This window comes from Sebastes umbrosus, chromosome 20 (assembly GCF_015220745.1).
Source record: "Sebastes umbrosus isolate fSebUmb1 chromosome 20, fSebUmb1.pri, whole genome shotgun sequence".
Taxonomy (NCBI): Eukaryota; Metazoa; Chordata; class Actinopteri; order Perciformes; family Sebastidae; genus Sebastes; species Sebastes umbrosus.
Genome location: NC_051288.1, coordinates 11,708,840 through 11,731,599, shown reverse-complemented (window position 1 = coordinate 11,731,599; position 22,760 = coordinate 11,708,840). Strand labels below are relative to the sequence as shown.

Genomic DNA, 22,760 nt, shown 5'->3' with positions numbered 1-22,760 from the left:
ACCTTCCATTGTCGCAGTGAAATGTGGGACTGAAGTGAACCAAACTTGGGTCTGGTATTTATAGGTTATTTATATATATTTAAGGTTCCCAACATTACATGGATACCAGTTTAATTATGTTTATATATGAGTGTAATATTTAAGATGAACTGACAGTTACAAACATAGATATAAAACAGTTTTATACCCATCGTTACAAATATAACATGCATTAGAATCACTTTAACATGCATAAAATATGGCTAAGAAAGTATTTTGTGAGGATGATGAGGATGTATTTTTTTGATGGGAGAGTACTGCAAATAACTTTTATTGTTCATGTGTTAAAATGGTCGAAAAATCATGCAAACAAACACACACAATGCATAATAGAGGCGTGTTTCTTTCATCTTTGATAATGTTTTTGTATATTTTTGATGGTTTCCTCTGTGATTCCAGTACTTTTTTTCCACTGCATTTATTTAACAGCTACAGTTACTTTTCAGATTAAAATTTGTACATACCAAACCGATGATCAGAATATAAAATATGATGCATTATTTTAAATTAAACGACCCAACAGTAGTTCAAATTAGCTCCACCTCGACAAATATAAAATTATTTTATTATTATAAACGTACCGCTTATATATAAATGCATCAATAGTAATGGGCCAATAATACTTGTGTACTTTAAATACACTTTAGTGCTAATTTGGGCTGTAACTAATGATTATTTTTATCATTAAGTAATAGTTTATATCTAGAAATGTCCAAAAATAGTGACAAAATACTCATCACACCTCCTCATAGCACAAGGGGATATCTTCACGTGTCTTATTTTGCTCAACCAAAAGTCCAAAACCCAAGGATCTTCAGTTCATCTTGATATATGGTAAAAACAAAACGCAAATCCTCTCATTTGAGAAGCTTGAAGCAGAGAATATTTGGCATTTTTCAGAAATTTTGCTTGAAAATTGACTGAAAAGATGAATAGATTATCAGCATAATAGCAGATTATTGTTCTGTCAGCTAATCGATCATTTCAGCTGCATTGCTAAAACTTCTACACTACTTAAGTAGATTATTTGAATACTTCTTCCACCACTGTCCCTGGATGAATAAAGGTTCAAAAATATTCACCTGAGTAAGCGACCTGTAAACCCTGAGAGGTTCCGCCGTGTCACTGAGCACGGATTGAATTATGCAGCAGGATTTTCTCCTCCGTGTGTCTAGGAGCCCGTTAACAGAATATAGTGTTACTATAATAAAGTGGCCAGCCAGTGTTAGAAAGCTCAGTGCTCACGCTGCTTATTGTTGTCCTCAGTCAAGAGGAGGAAGAGACATGTGGTCTGATATCGTTTGAGGCCTGTTGGGAAATTGTAATGGAAATGTGATAAATGGCTGCATGTCAGTATAACCTCATTGTTGCAAGCTAGCTGATGTTGTCATTACTTAAAAGCGCCACGCCAACTTACATGTAATGTTTAATCCTTCAGCAGTTGATTAATGTTGTGCTGATATCGGGGAGGACGGCGGCGGTGTCCGCTTTCCGCTGCATCGCGGGTCTCAATTTAGCCGGATGATTGTTTCTCAAGCTAATAAAAGCTTACTTAGTCTCTAAATGACTGGAAGCCTTCAGGCTTATTTTTTTGCCTGTGTTACTCTACCATTCCCATGTTCCTGTTATATAACTGATTGATGCTCTTTAAAAAGCGCACTGCACATATTTAGGCAGGGTAAATATGATTATACAGGATCTGCTGCCAGCGAATGGAGAGCCCTGGTGAGTGGCCAAGAGTGACTTTGTCCATCATCCATTTTTGCTGACGTCTGATGTTTGGTCGAGGCACACAGGCGGCAAGTTATTCTATTCCATGGGAATCCCAAAGGTGTAGAAATACAGCTTTAGGATCAAATTTACAAGATTAAAATCAATCAATTCAATTGAGTAATTGGAAAAATTAAAATATAGCTTCACTACTTTGATGTTAGATTTTCAATTTGGTAACAGATTGACTTTATGGATTTTATTCACTGTTATTTGTTGATTCTTTGTTCTGTGCGATAAAGAAGCATTCAGGTTCAAAATACATTAAGCTTTCTTTAAAATGCTGTTTGAAAAAAAACATGAGTGGAGTCTGAAAATGTATTTTTGACCTTCTAGAAGTAGTTTGACAAAAACAACTCAAGGTCCACTTCCAGTTGACAGTTTTATTTTAAGTGCTCCATGAAACTTACTGATACTTTATAGTCTAGTACAGCTTTGTAAGCAGCTCAAAAACACCATCAATTCAAGAACTGTAAATGTACTGCTGATACTGATTAAACACACGACTGAAATGCGTGTAAAAAAATGTTTAAAAGTTGATTCACAGTGGTGCTCAATGAGTTACTGACGGTTGGATTTTTTGGGGTGAAAATGTGAGATTTTCTTGAAGCAAAGTTGAGTCAGATACTCCGACGCTGACGAGAGAGAGGAAGCTTCAGAGAACAGAGAGCTGGATGAATTACTCTCAGTGCCAGAGGGATGTGACTCGGTCTCTGACTCTCAGACTCTGGCTCTGACTCACTTCGAGCACTGGTGTAGAGATATTTAACGACACGCTGATTTGATTGACTCGAGGTGAATCTGAGAAGGTCTGTGGAAGGCAGAAGACGTTCTTTTAGGACCGTGAGAGCTGTAGAGTCGTCCTTGTGTTGCTATTGCCAGCTGAATACCAATCATTACTTGCTCGCTCGCTCTTTTGAAGGCCTGTTGGTGGAGTGTGTGGCTGTGACCGTGCAATATTTAGTGCACAAGGCCAGATTTCTGTCTTTTTAGCCAGCCCTTAGCTGCAGGCTGCTATACGTGTACTATCCCTGGTGTTGCATGCAGCGCTGAGGAGTCTGGTCCTGTGTTTCTGATGTACTCCCCTGGTGCTGAGCTGAACTGAGCACCGAGGAGGCAGGGTGACCTTGGTGTGTTGCAGAGGCTGCCAGCGTGATTATGGTAATTCCCAACCCCCCCATCCCACCCTCACAGTCAACTCTTCCTAGGTGACACCGGTCTCACTTCCTCCACAGCCACCCCCTGCAGCCCCGCTGATAACAACACCGAGGAATATGCATATTTCTACTGTAATGCAGCCTAACTGATGGTAGCCCATGTGCGTGCGGAGCGAGCCCACTGTGTTTATGGGTGTCTATTTGCATCTACTGTGTGAAACCAATCGAGGACGGCAATATTTGTTACAGGCACTCTGTTGGGGTTAGAGAGGAAGCTATTTCTCTGCTCAGTTCAAATTACATTTGGTCTTTTAGTTTCAAGGTTCCCCCGATGAAGAAGCACATCACGCTCGCTGTAGCCATCACGGTGGCTTCGTAACCTTGAGCGCAGGAAGTGATTTCATGCTCTTTTTCATCAGGATGTGGAATATTTGAGTAATTTCACCCAAGGTCAGCTATTGTGCTTGTTAGCCGAAAAGCAGTCGTGAGTGATAAGCGCTCTGGGCGTGACAAGAATACAGCTTTTTGTGTAACGGCGTACACAACTTCAGGAGCATTAGGCTTATTTGGATGTACACTTACTAATTTCTAAATGTTGCCTCTTCTGTCATAGGCGTGCTCGTATGCCCACGCACACTCACCCAGATCAGATATGATTATACTTTCCCACTGACGGTCGGTGCTGTGCTGAGCTGCCTCCTCCCAGCAGCTCGGAGGATGTGACTTGTGTAGACTATTGATTTTTCCTGATGCCCCCTGGGCTCTGGGGTAGCATAAATATTATCATATTTTTCCCCATGTGGCAAATTTGGACAGGGCAGAAAACTGTTAGAACAAACCGAATCAATCTCTACGGAAAACCAAGGGCAAGGTGTGTTTACAGTGGCCATGTTGGCGCACTGTGAAAGTGATGAATTGTATCCGTTCCTCCAGGCCAGAGCTGGGCATCGATGATGCTGATTGTTTTCATGTTCCCTTTTTTTTTTGTGTGAATGTAGACAGGAGAGCTCCTGATTAATGTTGTGTTTTGGCTTTTGGGTTTGTGTTTCCCTTTCTCTGCATGAGCGCAGGTGTGTAGTGTTTCGTCACCTTGAGGATGCTGACAGTTCGGACGTTCCCTTCACATCCTGACACTGCACATAAGTAAAACTTTGCAGACTCCGTTCATTTCCGTTCACATCATCCCAAAAGGGTTTCTTTCCTCGCTCCGTCAGGCCACGAGGAGATGGATAGAGATGTTAGATTGAATGAGGACTGATTGCGAGTCGTGCTGCTCCACTTTAAGGAAAGCATCAGCGACGGAGATGATATTTCTCTTATCTTTTTTCTGTCTGGATGACACAGACGAGTCCATCTCCTTCTCAGGTAGAGAATATCTCTAATAGAGCTCCCCCAGTCTGACAGCACTATTATAGTTGAAATGAGGCTTTGAAATGGACGCCACTCTATTAAATGACATTTGAAAGCATATGAGCTTTTCAAATAGACTATAATGTAGACAAAAGACCATGTGACAGATGGTCTGCCTCCAGTTGAGTCACCCTGACATTTACTTATTTTTATTCCAGTCACCTGCGTGCAGTGTCTGCTCATATACCAAAACTAAAGTAAGTTGCCTTCCCAAATCAGATAACATTCCCCCTTCTTGATGCATGAAGCGAGCGCTAAAACGATTGATTGATTAGTCTGTTGCTTCAAAATTAATATAAAACTATTTTGATATTCAATACAGCGTTGAAGTCATTTATTTAACAAAATTACTAAACATTTGCAGTTCTAATTTCCTGTTTTATAACAGTGTAAATTGAACATTGTTGCATTTTGGACTGTTGGTCACCTTGGTCCCCAATTATGATGGCCGTGTAAATATACAGCCAATTTAGCTTATTGCAGATATATTGGTATTGGTGCATATGCTGGCCGATAAGTAACAGCAAATTGAAACGCTAAAATATGAACAGTCTTGCCATTACATAGTTTGTACAGGTTTATTTTCAACTCCAAAATGTCCCGCTGACATGTCTTTGGCACAGTTTAAAAAAAAAAAATATCTAAAAATGTTTATTTATGTTGTGCATTTATTATAAAAATAACAACCAACTCAAAAATGCCTCAAAAATCGGGTATTGATCAAGCTATAATGGGCCTTTTTCACTGTTCTCTGACACGTAACATACTTAATGATTAATCACTTCATTCCAAAAATGACTTGAGTATAATTATTATTTAGACCCCTACATAGAGCCCCATAATTATGATTTCATGTGTACATTGTACGGATGTGAAACATCATAACTATAGGGTCGAGCACGTTGGTTATGAACTCAAATGTAGTTATTCGTAGCCAACCTCAGGTGGCACCACATAAAAACTTTATTGTTATATTTACGTCTGTTAGTTAACAGGTTCTCAACCTCAGGAAACCTGGTCGAACAAAATGAACCACAAACCGCAGTGTGGACTAATTTATCTGTTACTTATTGTATTTTTAGCTTGAGTGAGAAAATAATTAAAGCAAGAGGTACAAACAGCTCACATCATGATTAGCATTTTGTTTTTCTTTTTGACATTTTCACCTTTATTTGACAGAGGAGAGAGAAAAGGGTATGGCATGCAACAAGGGTCCCAAGGCCGGAATCGAACCCAGGACGTTGCTGTTATATGGTGTGCGCTGTAACTACTCGACTACCATTAGCTGAATTAACAGAAACTAGAGCGCTATTTCTCTTTAATTGAGCAGCAGAATATTTAAAAAATGACACACAGAGAAAAAAAAGCTGTATTTATGATTGCATGATTGCACTCTAGTGTGTTCTGAATCACCCTTCCTCAGGCACTCGCTCCTCCACTCTTTCCATCAGTCTCCCTCGCTTCTTGTTTGCACTTAGTAAATAAATCTGATCAGGCATTTCCCCAGTTTATTAGCAGCAGCCCTGTGACTACAGGGCTGCTGACTACAGCACATCTCTGTGCAGGGCCACAAGATTTAATGCATACAGGATAGATCTGTCCGAGGCAAGTGTGTACAAATACTGCAACAATGCCACAGTATCAACGGGTAGAGGTTTCCCTTTACTGATACTGTCCTGTGAGCTTTTTACTTTTTCATAAAGACAGAATGGTAATCCTGATGGACTCAACAAAAAAAATTGTCTTACAAATCGTTCATGCCTCATGATAAAACATGAACAGATAAATATGGGTTGTTTTTCCTAATAGCTCACACAAATAGACTGAATAAATGAATAAAAGCACAGCAGTGAGTTGACAGATTTGCATGTTTCCAATACTGACTCAATCACCTGAATAAATAAACACACATTGTCCTTTAATTGTCCTCTCCTGAGTAATTTATTAGCTGACCAATCAATGCATATTAATGTTCTCAGACGTCCTTCTGGTAGATATCTTTACAAATTAAGCGTTAGGTGATATGTAAGTTTTGCTTTCCCCGATTACATCTTCTGTCTTAACTCCAAAATTTGCAATTAACTGATGAACATAGTGGAGCATTTAGCAGCTAAAGAGCCAGATATTTCCCTCAGGAGCTGATGAAAACCAAACAGAACTGAAAAGAGAGTGAATATTGGATTTATATTCGTTGGGTCGCCTGAAGCACATCTCCAAATGGATGCTGATGTTTTTCTGTGTCGGCTAAATCTATATACATAAATGCTTGATTTTTGATAGAAAGCATGGACTAATATGATCTAATATATTCAATTTATTAAACCCTATGTTTCCTATTTTTAGTCTAGACATCTACAGCCATTTAGACGTCTTTTAAACATCTATTCAACAAAATGAGACTCTTGATAGACAGTAATAGTCTCAGTAATCACAGTTGATAGCCACATATACAAACTCTAGAGAGCAGACTGTGAAAAGGTTTGTTAGTGTTTGTGCAGAGGCATATTTTTAGAGGATTAGAGGATTTTTTTATTGCAACATTTACTGTGCACTATAGCGCAGCCTCCACTGGAGTGGCTACAGAGAGGCGCAGCCTCAGGCACTGTCAAACCCTGGCCTTGGATCAGCTTACCATCCCTTGTCTGCACCTTATCCCTGAGAGACTGAAAAATACAAAGTTGACCCATAGCTTAAGGGCAGCCTGGAGTAACAGTAATGGTGTCGCAAGTTTGGTTTGACAGAGAGGCTCAGTTCTCGGAGCTGCATTTGGGGATTATACTGCGGTAGATCGTGGCCCTGAGTGTGCGGTTCACTTACACGCCACACAGAGTACATAATTTCCACTGTCTACGCTGCAGTGCACTCGCGGATGTTGCAAGCTCACAAAAAGATTCGAGGATGTTGATGATGACGACGTCAGGATGGCGACAATAAATAATCTGTGCACGAGATGGAATGTGTCAGCTCGGCGCTGGAATAATCGTACACCTCACGTCTCAGCGCCTGCTGAGTGCGAGAATCCTAAATCTTAAATCCCCCCCTAAGCAGGAGAGCCCACATGACAGGACTGTTTAATATTCATACTGTATTTGGGAGCCTCTCACCAAAGCAGAGCGAGCAGGAGGAGAGCGCAGTTTGTTTCCTCCCCTGTGGAGCCCGTCTCTTCCTCTGTGCCGGAGGTCTCGGGTTGTCTTCTCCTCTTCTTCACCCCACACAGATGGTGGTGTCACATCCACTGACAAGTGTCTCATATGAAGAGGTGGTGACTACTCTTAAAGCTGCTCTAATCGACACTTTTATAATAACATTGGATCAGGTCATAATGTGTATGTGGAGGGGGTCGCTGGTAAAGGGTGTCCCCTGAGTCTGCGGTTCCCCTCTGCTATAAGGAGCTAATACTTATTGCTTTTAACTTCATCTTTTGGTTTTACAGCCTACATCTTTACTGTTAAGATTCACTCCCACCACTCTCATCATAGCAGCATTTTCAGCCACAGAGGGCATCCAAACAAATCTAGCTAAAGTTAGTGACTAGTGAACTCGGTGCAGCATTTAGCAGCTAAAGAGACAGATGTTCCCCTCAGGAGTTGTTGGAGAGCAAAACAGAGCTAAGAGGTGAATGAATATTGAACTTATGTTCATCAGGTGGCCAATAACGCAGCTCCGAATGAATGCTATTGTTGTTGTCCTTGTTTGCTGGATGTGTCTGTAGGCAAGTGTTTGCTAGCATGTTTACCACGTCAACTTTATAAGGTGATAATATGTCAGTGTTATGGAAGAAGATTTCAAGTTTTTGTTATTGTGATCTTTAATATTCCCTTTGCTAAAGAAGTAAAAATAAATTCATAAAATTGTAAAATAGCAGAAATGGAATATAATATTCATAATCATGTTTTCATTAGTGTATAATCACAAGAACCGTTGTGTTTTCGTTAGCTTAGAATGAGCCCTTCATATCTTCATAGGGAGCGGGTTCTTTTCACGGAGTCCGCTATGTTGCTCTGCCATGTTTCTACAGTAGCCCAGAACGGACAAACCAAACACTGGCTCTAGAGAGAGCCTTTCACGTTTTTACGTCACCTGAAGGCCATCGTAGTTTTCTGACACGCTTGTGAAACTGCGGTAATGTGAAAACCGTGGTACCGCCAGTGGCTGTCTGACTTCCGTTGCTTCTAAGGTAGTGTTAATATAGTAAAGATGGCCTTTGAGCGAGGCTAACAGCGTTACCACAGTCTTGGAAAGGGAGGAGTGAGGGGACAGGTACTCAGTTGGTTGCAACCTGCAACCACACAACTAGATGCCACCAAATCCTACACACTGTACCTTTAATTGTTCTGAATTAAGAGCAACAAAAGACTAAATTGAACCAAAATCGCTGTTACATAACTAAAAACCCCAGACGATAACTCTCATATTCTATCAATATTTCATAAATATGTCTCCCAGCTCCACTGCTCTGAAGTAATAAATGAACTGCAGAAAAGTTGTGAAGCTCCAGAAAAGACCAAAAAAAGACCAACTCAGATGTTGATGCTGTTCCAATTCAATTTTCCCTTTACTTTGAAGAGATCAGAGACCACATACTGTATGCTACGCTGTGTAATTGCAATTTTGTGGAACTACTAAAAAATGGGGCACTGTGAATCTCCTCAAATCTTTAGCTGAAGCACCAACCTTCATATGCCCCATAAATCCACGTAAAATAGCCCATAGGTGTCGGAGCGAGACGAGATGAATGACTCAGGAACGCGCTCTGATTACCATCTGTCTCTCTATGATCATCACTGCCACCACGGGCTGACGAGGCGTTCTTTAAGACCATGTTTACTCTTCGCGGCCGGGGACGCACACACACACACTCACACAGAATATGAATGTTACAACATGCATTATAGATCTGAGATCACAACTCCAGCAAAGCCCAACTGTGATTAAAAAGAGGCTGTTTTGTTTTATCAGCCCTCTCCGCTTCCCTTATCAGCTCATTTGCATAATTAACGGCGGCTGACGCCGTCCTCGCGAGCAACTGCAACTGTGATTTCTCCTGCTTGGAATTCTGTCCTACTTCATAGCAGCGTCTCTGCAACCTGGTGAATGCAGCGGCAGGTGCACCGTGCTGCACCATTTAAACACACACTGACTGCTAAAAGCAGCTGCTGGATACATACAGTGTACAGTCCATTTCTAGGCCTATTTGTTCAGTGTATTTTTGTTATTCTCATTAATAACTGGCCAAGCGACAGACTGAGATACACAACAATGGACATAGCAAAACATTTCTGCAGACAACAAGGTGCAGATCTGTGTGAGCTTCAACTCAAGTCCATCAATCACGTCACACAACTCTTCTCCAGTACACCTTTCCTCATTCACCAGATGTTTTTCGGCTATTGTGCCTTCAACAGGGTGGCAGTAATACAATATTTCAACCATCTTTTCAGAATGTTCTTTAGCAAATATAATCTTTCATCTTAAAGGTGCAGTGTGTAGGATCTGGAGGCATCTAGCGGTGAGGTTGCAGGTTGCAACCAACTGAAATTTATCCTGTGTGCTAAGCATGTAGGAGATCTTCGGTGGCTGACGCGAAAACGTGAAAGGCCCTATCTAAAGCCAGTGTTTGGTTTATCCATTCTGGGCATACTTATTAATAGTTTATTCCATTTCTGCTAATAGATCCCCCGAAATGTTACACACTGTTCCTTTAACCCATCAATGGGTGAAAAGGTTGAATGTCTATTTTTCAATACGGAGCAACAAATTCTGTATTTTTTATACCTCATTTTTCAAACTGCATTATTCTCAAATCATTTCCATCTCTTAATATTTATAAATAACCCCATGGTTGAGTCAACTGCAGGTTGACAAACAAAAAAATTGTTAATTTCTTAATGTATATTCTACCTTTTTACCCATCGATTGGTTAAGATGAAACACTTATGAATACTTTTACACATCACCAATAAATATATGAAATATCAAGTAGCAAAAGTGTCATTGTAAACTCACCATTTTGCACCAACATTCAATATTCATACCTGATTTATTCTGCCAGAGGAGGTCGTTTAAAAACCTCTAAAGCAAAGAATGGAATAAAAGAGGTTTCAACCGGCCTCTCTCATACAAAAGGTATGAATGGCAGATACCCACATAATGCAAACAGAAAACACTTCCGAAGCCGATTGATTTTGAGGATCAAGATGAATGTGTTTTTCATATGCATTACCCATTTTTATTAACCACCAGAGTATAGTCTCAGTAGCTATTTATGGTTTATGTATGGTTTTATGGTTTATTAAGCTAGAGGCCAATATTATAGACCATAAAGTAATTCAGCTATAAGGCATGTAGTGTATCAGGTTCAATACTGCATACTAATTCTATACAGTATATACTATATGCTAATATAGCATACTGTTTTAGCAGTCAGTATGCAAAAATTCAAACAATAATACAATTTTATACTAACAGGAAATGACATACAAACAATGTCGGACATCGATCAAACAACTTTGGAATGTCGCTGCCAATAAATCTACATATTTTAATACTTTGAGACGGAATGATTTCTCAGCTGTAGTCCACCCACACAGGTGTTTTCTCTTGTTATCTGATTAGACCTCTTCTAAAGACTGTGTGTGCGTGCACAGACTTGATTGACAGCTCCCATAGCCTCTTGTTAGTTTTGTCGCGTATGTCAGGGGCGGGACAGTTCACGTCGTTTTTACCTTATTGTTTTTATGCTTTCTGTATTGAACTCATGCTCATTAACATAGACAGTTGAACAAAAAATAAATAAATAAATAATAATAATTACATATACATTTCATAATGCTAGGGTTTGTGTTTATGTCATATACATCATATTATAATCGTTTAATAAGTCTTAATGGCTTTTTTGTTTTTAATATAGGGTATGATGGTGCTATACTGTTTAAATTCATTAATAAAATGCAGGAAAGTTGGCTTAGTTCCTGACCATTTGGTCTTATGAATATGAAATTTTACAAAATTAGTGAATAATTGTATTATATACAGAATGTTATTTCCAATCTTATCTTGACTAAATATATCGTTACATCAAACATATGTATTTAAACATTCATCTTACGTTTCTTTTGTAGAAAGTTGGCCACATCAATCCAGAACATTCTTGCATGTATACAGTGAAAGAATAGTTTGCGTTGTTATTACTGTTATTAGCCTAAAGAGTTTGGTGACATCACAGCATTTAAAACATGGCTCCGACCAACTGGAACCTGACTAGAGGTGTAATTAGTCGGAGGACTTGAAAACAACCTGTGTGCTCACTCCAAAAAAGTAAATGACGAGACTTCAACATCAAATAACTGCTTGAAAATGAGATTGAGATGAGATTAAAGATTAAAATTATTCATACATAACACTATCAAGGATGTAGCTATAATATACCGTAAGTGTGCAATAACTTTACAATATAGTGTTTCATAATGTCACTGCCGTGACCGCCACTGTACTTTTCATATTATAACTTTTTAAACAGCACATTTGGCGTCTGTCCATATGCACATATCCCAGATTACATTTTGCTCATGAATATAACACGAATCATCTTTAGAGCACGAAAATTGGAAATTATCCTCTTCAGCGAGGTTCGCCGGTGTTCTCGTGGCCTCACTTTGATCAGAGATCATTTTAAGATGGACTTTTTTTTTTAAATTGCAGCATCCTGAAGGAAAATCCAATTAGGAAATATTCCATTTCAGTTCTTCACCGTTTTAATATAATTAGTCAGCTGCAGTTTTAGCAGACTGCTTACATACTGGGGAAAGCTGTGCACAACACAGAGCACGTGGGTGTGTGTTTGAGTGTGTGTCATGTATTCTAGATGTAAATTTAAAGGTCATGTGAAGGTCAGCTGATGTAGCACAGTCCCTGTGAGCAGAGGGGTTGTTTTTTTTTAATCAGAGATTTTTTAGAAAAATGCTCCGAGGAAGGTGACTTGTGCTGCTGCGTGATGAGTAATCTGACTGTCCCTTTGTTTTCCCCGCTGCTGTCCTTTGCTCTCTCTCTCTCACAACACACACACACACACACACTGTTCTCCCTGCACTGCATGCTCTCCCTCTCTCACGTCGATACGCTCCTAATCTCTCTCTCTCTCTGTGTCTCTCTGTGTCTCTCTGCAGGCTCGCTGACAGTGTCCATCACCGACATGCGTGCTCCAGTGGTGGGGGGCTCCGGAGGGGTCTACGCCCTGTGCTCAGCGCATCTGGCCAACGTTGTCATGGTAACTGTCATCATCATCGCCTCCATTGTTGCATCTGAAAGCATTTTTTTTTTTTTCAATGGAGAGGAAATGTCAGAGCCACATGCATGGTGTGAGAAGGACACCACACTCTTGGGTGTTTAGTGCTCTGCTTTGTAAATATATATACAGTGTATATATATAAATTAGGGCTGTCAAAGTTAACACGATAATAACGCAAATTTGTTTTAACGCCACTAATTTCTTTAAAGCGTTAACGCAACTTGCTATTTTTAGATTGTAGCGGGCTCAGTTATAAAGCTTGAGTGAAGATACTGGTATCGTATGAAACTAGAAAATGTCATACTAGCTCGTCACGAAGGAAGCTAAATAACGCTTTAAATTTATGATAGAATTTGGCGAGGAAACACTGGCATGGCCATTGTCAAAGGGGTCCCTTCACCTCTGACCTCAAGATAAGTGAACGAAAATGGGTTCTATGGGTACCCACGAGTCTCCCCTTTACAGACATGCCCACTTTATGATAATCACATGCAGTTTGGGGCAAGTCATAGTCAAGTCAGCACACTGACACACTGACAGCTGTTGTTGCCTGTTGGGCTGCAGTTTGCCATGTTATGATTTGAGCATATTTTTTATGCTAAATGCAGTACCTGTGAGGGTTTCTGGACAACTATATTATATATAACCACACTAATTGTCATTGTTTTGTGTTGTTAATTGATTTTAATAAATAAATACATTTGCATAAAGCAAGCATATTTGCCCACTCCCATGTTGATACGAGTATTAAATACTTGACAAATCTCCCTTTAAGGTACATTTTTAACAGATAAAAAGTGTGATTAATTTGCAATTAATCACGATTAACTATGGACAATCATGCGATTAATCGTGATTAAATATTGTAATCAATTGACAGCCCTACATTTGTATATCTTTCCTTTTCTTTTTTTTTTACAATAGATGTTTTTGTTGGTGGTTTTCCCTGCTACATGCATTAGATGACATCGATATGTTAAATAGTTTTTATTGCCCAGCAGCTTTTGGAAAAGTGCCATTGAATATTCCATGTGACCTCTTTGGAGAAACTCTTTGAACTTTGTTGTTGAGTAGCTGCTTACCCCACCATAACATGTTTTCACTGTGCTTGTCATTGGTATCGACAAATCTGAAGTGAAGTGGCATTTCAGACACTTCCATTAATTATTGACTGTGTTTATTTATGTCCACCGAAAAAACAAGCAGTGGATTCCCTTGATGCTGCTTGAGAGCTTCGTTTTTTCCCCAGTATTTACTTGTTTCTGTCACATGGTTTATATGTGAAATGCCTTCCACATTCTCTTCAACTCTCGAGGCGGTGTTACATCTGACGAATCACTTTAACTAATGTTGCTGTTCACTGTGGGCAGTGGAGACGCCAGCAGGGACACAAATCAAAGTGCACCAAAAGCAAAGACTCTGTAACTGTAACTGTGTGCTCACATAGCAGCTAACAGATAGTTTATTTGCTCTTCTACGCTTGATGCCTGTTTGTTGCTGAGAAATCCTTTAAGGCACGTCTTAGTTCTGCTCTGATGAGTTTTCTAGTTTGTGTTTTTGAAGGAAATCTTGAAACCCCGTCCAGTCTCGACCCAGTAAATTCACGGCCATCTGCCATCAAGCATCATCATCCGTTTCGCTCAACAGAGATTTTCAAGCGCCGCTGTGTACGTGACTACCCCAGAAGTCATGCAGCTCCAGCTAAATTGTCAGAATACATCTTGGAACTATGTAGCGCACAAACTCAATTTTGCAAGAAAAACTAGCACTTATGTGTTGAGTTGTTTGTCTCTTCTGAACAGTAAGCTCACCTTCTTTGAGACTCTGAATGAGTGCCTCACACACGTATGTCAGATTACCTCAGCAGTTCTTCATTTCAATGTCAGCAGTGCGATAACAAGATGTGTTACAGGCTAAATGGATTGGCTGTCGTTTGGTTAAAGATTGCCCTTCTCATGTGAGTGAAGGCACGTCAAAGCAAATTGCCTCCCATCAGAGCGCAGCAACACCACAGCACACCACCAGGCTCAGACCGCCTCCTCCTCTTCCTCTGCTCTATGCAGGACAGAACCTGCCAATGAATAAATAAATAAATGGCTTGATAAATAAATAAATATGCCGTTAAATCTACAAAAAATAATATCAAAAATAAATGTAGGCCTAGGCATTATTTAATTGATAAAATGTGACAAAAATAGATATATATTTATTGATTTACATTTGTATTAATTCCCCTATCTATTCTTCTATTTAATTTCCCTTTTATTTATTTATTTTTATTAACTTTTAAATGTATTTATTAATTTTTGCATTTATTTTGTATTTAAAAGGGAAAATTAAATAGAAGAGTAGATAGATAGGAGAATTAATACAAAGGTAAATACATTTTAAAAAAAAGCAAATCAAAATAGAAAAATCAATTTATGTCACATTTTATCAATCAATTAATGCCTACATTTATTTCTAATATTATTTTTGGTACATTTAATGGCATACTTATTTATCAAGTCATTTATTTATTTATTTATTATTTTGGCAGATTCCATCCTCCATACTGCACCACTGTGTTGACCTCTCCCCTCCATGATTTTAATCATTTATTTATGGAAATACAAGCGCTGACACTCTTCGCTTGTTTTAAACATGGCAGGTTTTATTTATATACTCCTCCTGTCTTTAATTTTGCATGGCGTTCGCCATTTCTCTGTGAGAGAAGAGAAGAAACACTGGCCCTGGGTCATATTAAGGAGGGATGTGATTGGTACAATTTTTCATCCTGCGGAGTAAATGTGTTATTCTAAGTCAGGATGCCATTGTTCTTTTCCACCCCAGGGGAATCACAACGGCTATTTATTGGCCCATTTTCTCCTTCTGTTAAATTATCTTAGCCCTAATTAATGGAGTGCCACTGGGCTGGAACCAGTAAGCGGAGAGCAGCCAGGTGTATAATCGCATCTGTGTGTCGTCCTCTCTCATATGGATATAGTCTTTCTTTCAGGTCTAAATATGTCCAGAGGATAGAAACTGAGGCGTTTTTTTCCCAGGCTGTTAATATGCTCATATATGTAATGGTTGTTTGTGTCATGATTGTTTTCGCTGACGAGACACTTTTCCGCTCTGTGTTGCAGAACTGGGCCGGGATGCGTTGTCCATACAAGCTGCTCCGCATGATCCTGGCACTAGTTTGCAGTAAGTTGTCCAGATTTACTCCCAAAGCCCTGCGCTTCTGTTCCCACTGTTGCTGTTTCCGTTGAATTTATTGCTCACTCATTGAATAGTCTTGCATGTTCAGCATATTTTAATGTCCGCACACCTGTTCACAGTTCAACATGTAGTATTTGTCACCTGAGTGAGGATTAAAAACCTCTCAAAGCTGAGCAACAGACGGTGCTATCTTTGTTACTTGCACAGAGTGAGAGGCTCAGCGAACGGACACGTTGCTTTGTTTTCAAAGCATTTGAGTCATAACCACTTGTCCTTTTTTCCCTCCACACGAGGGCCGATACACTGCGACTTTCATTAGTGAGCAATATGTTCCCTCCATCTGTCCCGAGCCTGCCGCCCCCGAACTGAGAGCAGCGAGTCTCTGCTGCGACGTTATATTTCTCCTCAGTGTTTTACAAACAGGGAATACAGCATTTCCGAATAAAATGTGACACATCGTTTTTGTGAGATACTGTGAAGACTGAATTAACATTTGCTATACTTTTATACTACCGGTGGTGAGTATTTATTCAGCTAAGACTCTGGGAGAGCAGCAACAAACAACAACAAATAACATCTGAAAGCAATTTTTAGACTAAAGATCCAGTTAAATCCTCCTGTGACCTTTCTTTGGCTGCAGAAGTAGACTTTGATAAAACACTTACTACAGTACACACTATAGCTCATCTTCAGGCATTGACAACAAGTCACATCAGTCCGAGGCCCCGTTCTTTATACGTGGTTGTACAGATGACTCCTTTTCTTAGAAGGATGATGAAAAAGGTTCTGATTTTAAATGAGGTGTAAGTTGCTGGTAAAAGCCAAACAAACTGGCAACCACTTGTTGTGAAGTGAATGCAATGGAACGGGGGAGGGAGAGTGAGACATCTAGTGGCTGAATGTTATCAATAGCACCTTTAAAGTTGGGGCCGTAACACATCACTAGCTGCTAGCTGTCTGCTCGGCTGCATCACCGGGGCCGCCTCAGCTCCAGCAACGATCCACCTCTTTGCCCATTTTTTGGATTAGCCGGGAGTTAGGCTGTGTCATCACTACCGAGATGGCGACGGCCGGAGCTTCTTTGAGCTTCAGAGAAATGTATGGGTGACGTCACGGAAACTACGGCCCAACTACACTCAAATTTTTGAAATTTTGTTACCTTCGGACAGAGCCAGGCTAGCTGTTTCCCCCTGTTTCCAGTCTTTATGCTAAGCTAAGCTAACCAGCTGCTGTCTGTAACTTCATATTTACCATACAGACATGAGAATGGTATCAAACTTCCCATCGTTCTCGCTCTCTCTCCGCCAGAACGCAAATTTCTCAAAAGTGTCAAACAATTCTTTTAAGCCATGACTGCAGAACAGGACTGTTGTCTGCGTCTGATGTCCTCACAGCAACAGTCCCTAAAGAGATTCTGTCTTTCATGTCTTCTCTGTCCTCTCCGCAGTGAGTTCGGAGGTGGGTCGTGCCGTCTGGCTCCGCTTCTCGCCGCCGCTACCCTCCTCGGGGCCCCAGCCCAGCTTCATGGCGCACCTGTCGGGGGCCGTGGTCGGCATCAGCATGGGACTGCTGATCCTGCGCAGCTACGAGGAGAGTCTGCAGAAACAGTGCTCCTGGTGGGTCATCGTTTTCTCCTTCATCACCTTCCTCCTCTTCGCCATCTTCTGGAACATCTTTGCATACGAGCTGCTGGGGGTGCAGATACCACCTCCTCCCTGATGAAGGCCCCCACCCCATCCCCACCCCACCCCCACAGGTCCTCCTCCACATACACACTGTCTCCAGCCCTGCTCCAAACAAAGGTTCCCCTTTGACCATAGTTAACATTTCCTCTCAAGTTTAGACCCAAATGAAATGATATGAAATCATTCAAAACTAAAAAAAAATCGACCAAGAATCCTTTTTTACAGATACTTTGCAAATCAAAGAAAATATGTCTCTTTTATTAAAGAGGGATTACGGTAGCAACAAGTACAGGTGAACGTTCCTCAGATCCATTTTTGAGGAGCATTATATCTTTTTATACATACTGTAGGTTGAAATCTCATCCCACATTACCAGCACTAACCTTTGAGTGAGCATTTAGTCCTGTGCTTTTCTTCTCTTCTTCATTTCAGAGGCTTTTTTGAAAAGCCGTCGTTTCTTTGAGTGCATCTTTCATACACGTAAAGAAGAATTTGAGTAGTCGACAGGTGCCTGTGGTGAAAAGGAAAGGGAATCAATGGGAGGGAAAGGAAGTGTGTGCTGCGGCGGTGACAATGCTGGAAAACGCTATGAAAAAGGCTGTCTTTCATGAAGGTCAGAGATCAGCTGCAGCGACGCCCCTTAAACTAAGAGGGTTTTTTTTTGCTTAAAGGCATTCAAGCAGCACCTGAATCTGAGTCCTTTAGCTGTGCCACAAATCAGAGCTGCTTTAAATGAAGCTTTAAAGAAGAATTTCAGGATTTATATCTGGGGGGCAGCAATAAAAGAAAAATACAGAAGCACCAATGAAATATGATCGCCGATATGACTTTTTGATTTCACAGCCCTGCTGTAACTCACAGGGGTCACTGTGGCTTTTTGCAAAATTGCTGGCACACTGATTGAAAAACAACTAACGAAACGTTTTCTTCAAATTGAGCTGCTGAGGAAGGATCGCCAGCCCGATTTATAAAACATTCGTTGAAAATTCTTTGCCCCTGCGTGCAAATGGCTTTCCCAAGAGTGGAGGAGAAATGCAAGATATCAGGCAAGTTCTATGCGGATTCTGTCATCTTCAAGGTTCGAGGCATCACTTTCATTTTCACTTCATGGGGTCTTTAAAAATTCAAAGACATCCGTTTTTTTTTATGTTATTTCCATGACATTATACCTACACTGTGGATACAGACACATAGTTCACACAACGTAGACAAAAGACGTGAAGATGGGACATGAAAGTGACCGCGTGACAGGAGAGGAAAGAAAAATACGTTTCCTGGATGGTCATCACTTATAGGCAAGTAACCTCCTCCTGTCGCTGTGTCAAACTTACCACCAACTTGCTAGGCGCACCGTGTAAAATATATCATGTCATGCTCTGTGGCTCTCAGCGAGACGAGAACACACACACACACTCACACACAAACACACACACTTCTCCTCTTTGTCTTTGAGAGCAGCCACTGCCTGATTCTGTAGGTCAATGTGGACAAACCGAAGAGAAGAACAACACACACACACACACACACACACACTGGCCTCTGCCTGTTCTCGCTCTGACAGACTGAACTGGGGAGGGCGTGGACGTGTCATCACCTGACCTCTGACCTTCGCGTCCCAGAGGGCATTGGGGTCTCTCTGTCGGGCCCGGTCTATACCTCAGTTTCTCATTCTTAGGGACTGTATACTTTTGTAAAGGAATGTACCTATAAAGAAAAAAAAAACGAGTGTTATTAAGTTGTCCCCGTTTTTCATTTGATAGTGGATGTGTATATTGTATGTTCATAACCAAGAGTATATTTATTTGTATTTTTTTTTTTTCCTCTGTAAGGGGGAAAAAGAGAAAAAGTTTCAAATGGTGCAAAATTAATGCTATGATTGTTGTTCTTCTGATAACTCCTGTATGGCTTTGAAAAATAGTCTATGAGGCAGAATCCCCTGGTTTGTTAGACGACCGCCGACGACTCGAGCTCACTTGATTTTATAAATCTTTAGTGCTTTACAAAATAAGCCATAGAAAGAACCAATTGGAGAGGGTAAAAGAAGAGGATTTGTTGGTTTAAAAACCTGCTGGTTCGTAGCTTCAGTGAAACTTTATTTTTGTGTGTGTGATCAAACATAATTTCCACATTGTGAATATTCAACAGGTGAGGTGAGAGAAGACAAACTGTGCAAGTACGAGCCTGTGAAACTATGGACTGTTTGAGATGTTTCCATGTAGCGAGACTCATTGTTCGCCGACTTGTTTGTAGTCGATGCAGCTGAATTTTGCAATTCACAACTCCAAACGCCTCGCTGCAGCTCTCTTCTTTTGCAAACAGCAAACTATGGACAGAGCTCCTGTCAAATATATTATTCTCCAGAGCGATTCAAGCTTTTTTAGAAAGCCGAGGCGAGGATGGCAATTACATTTACTCATGCTACGTTCCATTTTTCAGTCTTTCAATCAATAATTCATTTGAATGTCCACTGGCTGCCTGGGGAATTTTTTTATGCATTCGCCAATTTTGATAGTAGGTCATAAATACAGTCCTCAGCATTTGCTTCCACATGAAACTGTCAGTAGTAACAAGACTCTGTGTTAAAAAATGAGGAAAGCCGTATGACATAGCCAGGAAAAGCCATTTTCAGATGCATTAGAAAAAGAAAAGATCAGCCAAGACATGGTAGTAATGGATCCTTGATAGAAACTCTTGTGTAGCCTACGTATACTTGGAAATATTAATGCTTCGGATAGCAAAGATGCGTCAATGAATAATGCATACATACCCTGTTAGCCTATAATGAAGATAAAGAGGATGCCTGAGAGGAGGTTAATGTGCCTCTTTAACTGACGATTCATAGGAACCCAGAAGGGTTGTAAAAAGGGCTAGTAAATGGCTATGTTTTCATAGAACACATTAACTGTGAATATCACCCCTCTTGGAAGAACATGCAGGATGGAAATCGAAAGGTTGTGAATTCTTGTTGCCCCGGAAAAGACACTCAGCTCCTCATACAAAGTGAAATGTCCAGTGTTTGATTTATTATTATTAAAGGAACAGTGTGTAACATTTCGGGGGATCTATTAGCAGAAATGGAATATAATATTCATAACTATGTTTTCATTAGTTTTATAATCACCTGAAACTAAGAATTGTTGTGTTTTCGTTAGCTTAGAATGAGCCCTTCATGTCTACAAAGGGAGCGGGTCCTCTTCAGAGTCCGCCATGTTTCTACGGTAGCACAGAAAGGACAAACCAAACACTGGCTCCTAAGAGAGCCTTTCCCGTTTTTATGTTACCTGAAGGCCACTGTGGTTCTCCAACGCGAGCCGCAGAGTGCAAAACCGTGGTACCGCTAGCCGCCGTCTGACTTCCGTTGCTCCTAAAATAGTGTTAATGACGTATTTTTGTAGGCCAACCAGGAAGTTAGCATCGCCAACAAAGCGCTTATGATACTTACACGTTTGGTTCAGCAAGATAATCTTCACAAATGAACACCACTTATAGGATTTTTGAAGTGTAAAGGTAATCGCCAGAAGTAACCTAACTAAAAACCCATTGACTTATAGACGAGGGAACCGGAATGCTAAAATGCTAACTCATTTCCGGGTCTTAGGACTCAGTCCTGTAGCACTTTACTAAGGATGGCTTCTGAGCGAGGCGAACAGCGCTACCATGGTTTTGCACTCGGCGACTCACGTTGCTGCAGTCTTGGAAAGGGAGGAGTGAGCACAGGGGTACACAGTTGGTTGCAATCTGCAACCACACCACTAGATGCTGCCAAATCCTACACACTGTACCTTTAAGTAACTTCTGAAAAAAAAGAAGACAATAGCATCAACAGAAGAGAAAATGAGCAGCGTATGTATCTTAAATAAGCAGGTGGAGGGAGGGAGGGGAGGGAGTTTATTTACTTCTCTGAAAGCCAAATCTCCTGGCCCTGAGCCTGAGCCAACCACAGCACCGACACACCTTCAAAAAAATAAGTCACCTCCTGTCTGATAAAAGCCTTCTCCTGCACTCAGACAGCAACTTAAAGGAGAGGAGTGATAGATGCCTGACTCACATCCTCTGGCTTTGACAGCATGTGACGGTTTTGGGGGTTTGTGAGGGATGGCGGGACAGCGGAAACAGCAGTGTCTTCATAAAACCTCAGCAGCAGTATACGTGCTCATGTCACAAACACCCCCAGTGTCAGGATGATGCATGGCTGTTGCGGGGAGAGCCCCAAAGCTAGACTGTAAACAGGATATCTTCCTTTAATAAGTGGATCTGACAGGCTGCATGATGTTAATTTAATTGCTGTCTCTTGAGTGACACGTTTGTTCTCAACAGTATAAGGAAGGCACTGTGAGGGAATGGCATGAGCAGACTCACTAACATGTGATCCATCACTTTGGGTAAACCACACGCCCCACCTTTGATTGGTTTTGATACGAGATGATGTTAAAAGGTCTCATACATGACATTTCTCTGCTGTTTCTTATTTCCTGTTCCTGTATTTTGTCATACGTGGGCTTTCTTTTTTTTGTCGTTGCACTTATTATAATGTAACTGACATGTGCCATATCTCTATCTCTCTACTGCCATAAACATTCTTTGATGCTTTTTTACCTCCCTATGCCAATCCATTGTGCTGTTATGCCCAATGCCTTGTTATCGTGTATGCGCCCAAACAGAAAGGCTGCTTTGCTGTCAGCTCTATGGTGTATATTATTATTCTACATGATCATGCACAGAATCCATAAGAGAGAAAGAAGCCGCAGTGCAAACAACTGAGGTTGTTAATATATCCAGTAGCTGCTCTGAACTGCTGCTCGCCAACAAGCCGGCCAGGTTGCCTTTTCTTAGTGTTTATTTAGATATATATGGGTGACTCTCACTGCAGGACTGTGCAGATAAAGCAGGCTACTGTAGCTCCAGAGATAGAATTGTACTTACAACAATACTTAGTGTGTTTATGAAAGATATTGAAACCTGTAATTGCAGGCTTAGGGGTCCCAAAAGTACAGATATTTTGCTTTAGTTCTCAAATTATTCTGGATATAGACGTTAAAGGTTATATTGATAACATTTTTATGTAGACGAATCATTTAAAAAATTTTAAAAAAAGAATACGTCCACAGAGCTTTTAGAAAAGTATGGCTTTTCCTCCCAAAAAATTAGGATTAATTAATGTTTTGTTTGTCTCTGTGGAAGATATCTGACTTTTAGTTCCCACTTCTA

The 22,760-nt window shown here is 40.5% G+C and overlaps 1 protein-coding gene across 5 annotated transcripts in view; it reads left to right on the top strand.

Annotated features, from left to right (window-relative positions):
• The window catches only part of rhbdl1 (rhomboid, veinlet-like 1 (Drosophila)), a 63,545-nt gene extending 44,262 nt beyond the window's left edge, over positions 1-19,283 (top strand). For 4 of the 5 annotated variants that reach the window (XM_037756088.1, XM_037756086.1, XM_037756089.1 and 1 more), the window contains 3 exons: positions 12,542-12,642; positions 15,792-15,852; positions 17,315-17,586. In XM_037756088.1, the coding sequence (XP_037612016.1) occupies positions 12,542-12,642; positions 15,792-15,852; positions 17,315-17,586 (434 nt within the window). Of the gene's footprint in view, positions 1-12,541; positions 12,643-15,791; positions 15,853-17,314 lie in introns of all 5 variants that reach the window. The other variant, XM_037756084.1, reaches the window with a different exon arrangement.
• The last annotated feature ends 3,477 nt before the right edge of the window (positions 19,284-22,760 follow it).